Raw genomic sequence first — 6468 nt, 5'->3', positions numbered from 1 at the left:
TTTGCATTATGAGTTATGTGATTTGATGACCAAAGGTTGTTCGGAGTCCCGGATGAGATCACGGACCTGACGAGGAGTCTCGAAATGGCTGAGACATAAATATTCATATATTGGAAGGTTACATTCGGACACTGGAATGGTTCAGGTTGTTTCGGATGAGTTTCGGAGTACCGGGGGTTACCGGAACCCCCCCCCCCCCCCCCCCCCGTGAAGTTATTGGGCCTCATGGGCCTAGTGGTGGAAGAGAGGAGGCCGGCCAGGGAGTGGCGCGCGCCCCCCTGGCCCAAACCGAATTGGACTAGGTTGGGGGTGGGGGGGCTTTCCTTCTCTCCTCCTCCTCCTTCCCTCCTTCTCCTACTAGGAATAGGAAAGAGGAGGGGAATCCTACTTGGACTGGGGAGTCCTAGTAGGATTCCCCACACCTGGCGCGCCCCCCTTGGGCCGGCCACCTCTTCCCTCCCCTCCTTTATATACGGGGCCAGGGGGCACCCCAAAGGCACACCAAGTCTTCTCTTAGCCGTGTGCGGTGCCCCCCTCCACAGTTACACACCTCGGTCATATCGTCGTAGTGCTTAGGCGAATCCCTGTGCTGGTAACTTCATCATCATCGTTGCCATGACGTCGTGCTGACGGAACTCTTCCTCGTCCTCAACTGGATCAAGAGTTCGAGGGACGTCATCGAGCTAAACGTGTGCAGAACACGGAGGTACCGTACGTTTGGTGCTAGGATCGGTTGAATCACGAAGACGTTCGATTACATCAACCGCGTTACTAAACGCTTCCACTTTCGGTCTACGAGGGTACATAGACACACTCTCCCCTCTTGTTGCTATGCATCTCCTAGATAGATCTTGCGTGATCATAGGAATTTTTTTGAAATACTGCATTCCCAACAGTGCGTCCATTCATAAGGATGAATGTATGTGAGCATCTGCGAGTGTAATGTGTTAAAAAACTTATCTAAAATAACAGTTTTATTTTATTTTATTTCATGCTTTGAAAAAAAATCTGGTTGTCAACATTTTTATTCAATATAAAAAAGAAAATTTTCTTGCATACCTATTTTTTTGAAGATTTTTTCATTCTTGTGTTGACCGGATACCCATGTGTGTGGAATGGAGAAGGTTTCTTTATGATAATGTCCCTAACGTGGGTTCCTGACACGTGGACCTCATGTCAGTGACCCCACGTCAAAGAGCAGTACTTCCCAGGATATGTTTCCGTGTGGAAGCACGTCATGTCACAAGTCTTGAGGAAATACATCTACCGGATCAATCAAGCATCTAAGTGACTCAATCAAGCTTTTCTAAAAAAAGTGACTCGATCAAGCACAAAAAGAAAAAGAAAAGGAAAACAAAAATATCCACACAAATCTCCGTGTAAGATCAATAACATAGAACTTAGATGTGCAATACTTATGGCACATTTAGATGTGTTTTAGCAAAACTGTGAAGTAAACAACAATTGCCTAAACTTGCTAAATCATAGTGGATTCTCTCATTCCTTCTTTTCCATTAACACGAAGCACATTTATATATTAGCGCTAGGTAAAAAACAATTATCTAATATAATACCTAATTACATACATATAAACCCCAAAAGTACACGAGAATGTTCAAATTTAGGGTTTTGTAAACAAGAGAATAGTGCAGTTGTACAAAAAAACATAGAGTTTTTTAGCCTAAACTCAAATGAGCTCGGGTGAACAGTAAAATCGATTTTTTTAATAAAATCTGATTTTCTTTGTGATAAACATTGACAAATCTAAAATGGTTGCAAAAATTTGTCATGGAATCACATTCCTAGAAGGCGTGGCGAAAAAAATCGATACACTGAAAATGCTACTTTCAAAAGCATTTCGAAGCTGATTTTTTTTGCCATGCCTTACAGCGATATGACTCCATGACAAATTTTTGCAAGCACTTAAAACTTTGGGTTTTGTCAATGTTTGTCACAAAAAAATCAGATGTTTTTGAATTTTTTTATTGATTTCACTGTTCACTGTGTTCATTTGAGCTCGGGAGCAGGACACTTACGCAAGAAAAAAAATGCAATTGCATAACAACAAAATTTCAAACGATGAAATACCTAGCCAAATAAATTGCAGTTTTCCATCACAGTCGATTTAGAGATAAGGAAAGCTCAGCCTCTTTATTCTTTTGCGAAAAGAGCAAAGGCCGTATTCTAAAATGGACTAGCCCTTACAATGCCATCCTTAGAGCATCTCTAGTGGATGGTGTATATGGAGGTGGATGCTAAATATACACGATCAAAATAAAAAAAGCTTTCCCAGTGGATCGTGTATCAGGTCGTGCACCTATACACGTCGCTCCCACGAGCGTACCTGGCGTGGGAATAAAGACGACCGAGCCACGCTCGTGGGCTCGCGCTCCCGCTCCCACGACCGAAAAAAGCTTCCCGCTTCCGCTCCCGTTCCTCTCCGGCCGCCTCCCCAAGGTCGCCGTCGCCCCTCTCCGGCCGCCGCCCAAGGTCGCCGTCGCGTCTCCTCTCCGGCCGCTGCCCAAGGTAACCATTTTTTCCTTTCTCGCGAGCGGGAGCAGAGGGGCGGCGGCAGCACGCCCTGCAGCCCGATCTGGCGGCGGCGCCGGTGCCGGCGCGCGCCCTGGTGAGAATAGAGGGCGGGGACGGGGGGCTGGGCGACGAGTGGGGGCTGGGCGGCGGAGCGGTGGGGGGGAGGTGGGAGATGCAGGGGCGGTGGCTGGGGACGGGGGGCTGGACGGCGGAGCTGTGCAGGGACGGGGGGCCGGGCGCGCCTGTCTGTGCAGGGACGGGGGGCTGGGCGCCTGTCTGGGGCGGAGCGGTGGGGGGGAGGGGGAGATGCAGGGGCGGTGGGGGGAGCTATGCAGGGACAAGCGGGGCGCCGTGGGGAGATGCAGGGACGAGCGGCCCCGGGAGGAGATGCAGGGGAGATGCATAGCTCTTTGGAAGGAGAAGAAAATAATTTTTGCTTGTCAATTTGATGCCAGATTGTGGTCTAAAATAGCTGTGCATTGGTTGCTTGCAGATGGATACTGACCAAAGCTTCTTGGACACCCTTGGTTTTGGTTACACGCAAACACAACTAGAAAGTCCAATTGGAGAGCAGGCAACTCCATCAACTCAGCATCGTTCTGCAATAACATAGAAAGAAAAATCCAACAAAGGCAAAAATTGGTCTAGTGATGAGGACAAGATTCTCATAGCAGCATGGGCAAATACAAGTTTGGATATTGTTGGGACAGATCAAAACCGGGATGCTTATTGGGATAGAATTTCAGAGTACTACAACACACACAAGGAATCATCATGGCCGGAGCGTAATGCTAATGCAATCAATTGCCGTTACACAATGATTAACAGAGAGACCTCTAAATTTTGTGGTTGCCTTCAGCAGATTATAAATAGGCAAGAAAGTGGAAGGACTATACAAGAAAAGGTATGCGCCTTTCTTGTAATTCTATATGTGATGTGCAATATTCTATATGTGTTGTTCTTATTTTAACAACATATTTATATGTGCAGACAAATGATGCACACATTTTGTTCAAGGAAATGGATCTTAAAAAAAGAAGCCTTTCACACTGATGCATTGCTATGTAGAGTTTTCGAAGTATCCAAAGTGGCAGACAAGAGAAGTTGAAACTTCTCTTAAGAAACAAAAGAAGACCATTGATGCAAGTCCGGGCACAGCCACCAATGATCCGGCTGATGCATCCTCGGTACGTACTGATGCTACCTCGATACACACTGATGCTCTTGAACATGAGAAAAGACCTGATGGTGTGAAGAGGGACAAGAGAGGTAAAGCTGATGACAGTGCTTGCAAGCTGTCATTAGAAACTGTGTGGGCAGCAAAGCTAGAGAAGGATGAGATCAAAGAGGCGGCAAGAAATGCTCGCTATGCACAACAATTGGAATTGCGAAAAGAGGAGATTGCACTCAAAAAGAATGAGGATGCACGAAACGAGAGGGAGGATGCACGGAGACAGTTTGAATTAGATGAGAGGATCATGCTCATCGACACAAGTGGTATGACTGATGTTCAAAAGCAGTTCTACCAAACTAAGCAGAAGGAGATCCTTGCTCGCGGCCTAGGGTAATGTGAGCTATATGTTGTAGTTGTAAGAACTATTTACTGCTTTCTGCTAGTTGAGGACATGGATTACATCACTCATTGCATAAATATTTTTATTGATAGCTGCATTACAAAGACATGGATTACTCGTTTCCAAACTTTTGCCACACATGGTCAATTAGATCAAGTTTAAGCTGATCATGTTCATCGAAATTTCTAATCCGATGAGTCATCTGAATAAAAGAGCTCAGTTCTTCCGCATGAGTACGAGAGACTGTGACTCTTTCTCCCATTGCCTCAAAAGTGCAGCTTTGCCGACCAGTTTGTCGCTCCTCTTCAACTATCATATTGTGCATTATGACACAAGTTTTCATGACATCAGTGATTTCTTTACGTTTCCATCCTTTAGCAGGTCCACGAACAATGGCAAAACGAGATTGCAGAACTCCAAAGGCTCGTTCCACATCTTTCCTAGCCCCCTCTTGCTTCTTGGCAAAAGTTTTATGCTTTCTGCTAGTTGGAGCTGGTATGCTCTTCACAAATGTTGCCCACCGTGGATAGATATCATCTGTAAGGTAATACCCCATTGTGTACTGATGGCCATTGATGCTATAATTCACTGGAGGAGTTTGGCCTTCGGCTAGCTTTGTAAAAACAGGAGAACATTGAAGAACATTTATATCATTCAGAGACCCTGATAAACCAAAATAAGCATGCCAAATCCAAAGATCTTGTGAAGCAACTGCTTCCAAGATCATAGTGGGCTCGCTCACATGGCCTTTAAACATGCCATGCCATTTTTTGGGGCAATTTTTCCACCCCCAGTGCATGCAATCTATGCTCCCTAACATACTGGGAAATCCTCTTTCCTCCCCTATTGCAAGTAACCTAGCAATGTCTTCTTCATTTGGAGATCTCAGGTACTTTTCCCCAAAAACTTCACAAATTTTGATCACAAATTTCTTGCAAGACTCTAAATTAGTAGACTCAGCGGACCGGATGTACTCATCAACATAATCAGTTGCTACTCCATATGTTAGTATCCGCATCGCCGCGGTCATCTTTTGCAAAGGATGTAACCCAAGAGCTCCAGAAGCACTTCTTTTTTGCGTAAAATAATCATCATAGTCATGCTCAAGTATACCATCAGCTATGCGGTTGAATAAAGTACGCGACATCCTAAATCGGTGCATAAAAATTAAATGAGACAGAGAAATGAAAAAAGGACCAGAGCAGAGAAGTGTACTAATTACGAACCTTCGTCGAAACAAATGTTCGGGAAAGCGAGGAACTTCTTTGAAGTAGTCGTCCCACAAAAGAAGAAATCCGGCATCTCTTCCTCGATCGATTGACTGACGTCCATGCTTGGAACCGCCATGGCGTCGAGCGTTCTTCCTCTCTTCCTCCTCGCGCTCGGCGAATGCTGCAAGTATGAGTTCATCGTCGCCAGATGAAGATGACGAAGAACTCATGTCCCAAGTGGATGTGTTCATTGTGTTGCGTGAGAAACGATAGAAAAATCTAGGTGAGAAGAGAAGTGTGCTGGAAGATGTGGTAGGAGTGGTTTATATAGATCGGAAATATGGCCGTTGGAAATATAGCTGTTTGAAAATATAGCCGTTGGAATATACACGTCCTAATTTACACGTTTCACTGAAAAACTGAAAGATGTATAAATTAGCAAGGTGTATATGGACGTGTATATGGAGATATACACGTCCAAATCTACACATTCCACTAAAGATGCTCTTATGAATACTAAAACTTACACACCGGGCCTTGGGGAAATCAACGCCCGTCTTCTTCCCGCGCGGCCGCACCTATATCGTGTTGCGAGCGGAGCTCGATGTCGACTGTGTACCTTCAAAACACCATTGAAGCTCTGCTCTGCTCTGATCTGACCATCAGTACACAAGTACTTACAGACGAGCCAGTAAGTTTCTCTTGCCGTTGATTCGCCGCATCCGGCACTACTCTACTCTCCCACTAGTCGCCGCATCCTCAACAGCGCACGATCGAGTCCACGAGTGACCCCTTCCACCACATTTTTGCCTTTTCCGCAGGCTCCTCTGTTTAGGCTGCTCGTAGTATTCCTCCCGGTTCTTTTCAGTCTGCATATAAATTTTATCTAAAGTTAAAATATCTCTACTTTGATCAAATTTATAAAAAAAAATATAAACATTTACAATGCCAAATCAATATTGTTAGATTCATTACGAAATGTAGTTTTATGGAATGTATATTTGGTATGATAGATGTTGATATTTTTTAATATATATTTGGTCAAAGTTTGTAAGAGCACTGGAGAGAGTACTAACTAACATCTCTCGCTAACCACCCTATAAATACCCCAGCTCCCCTGCTCACACGACACACCAGAGCAAGCGACGGAC

At 44.9% G+C, this 6468-nt stretch overlaps 1 protein-coding gene and 1 pseudogene across 1 annotated transcript; one reads left to right on the top strand and one right to left on the bottom strand.

The window, feature by feature from the left end:
• Positions 1–2704: 2704 nt before the first annotated feature.
• LOC123101696 (uncharacterized) lies at positions 2705–4100 on the top strand (annotated as a pseudogene).
• A 118-nt stretch (positions 4101–4218) lies between these two features.
• LOC123101695 (uncharacterized) lies at positions 4219–5268 on the bottom strand. The gene is made up of 2 exons (XM_044523032.1): positions 4929–5268; positions 4219–4715 (listed from the first exon to the last, which is right to left on the bottom strand). Exons 1-2 carry the CDS (start codon positions 5266–5268, stop codon positions 4219–4221), a joined length of 837 nt encoding a protein of 278 aa, XP_044378967.1.
• Between the last annotated feature and the right edge of the window lie 1200 nt (positions 5269–6468).

The sequence above is a fragment of the Triticum aestivum genome, chromosome 5A (genome assembly GCF_018294505.1).
Source record: "Triticum aestivum cultivar Chinese Spring chromosome 5A, IWGSC CS RefSeq v2.1, whole genome shotgun sequence".
NCBI classification, from domain to species: Eukaryota; Viridiplantae; Streptophyta; class Magnoliopsida; order Poales; family Poaceae; genus Triticum; species Triticum aestivum.
Note: the sequence above shows the minus strand (reverse complement) of the source record. Positions and strands in the feature narration are given on the sequence as shown.

Bases quoted from the DNA above. Each gene is read 5' to 3' on its own strand.
- LOC123101695 (XM_044523032.1), bottom strand. From the start codon at position 5,268: ATGCACCGATTTAGGATGTCGCGTACTTTATTCAACCGCATAGCTGAT. The intron at 4,716-4,928 runs GTATGTTAGGGA...TTACAAAGCTAG, and splicing joins GGAGGAAAGAGGATTTCCCA to CCGAAGGCCAAACTCCTCCA.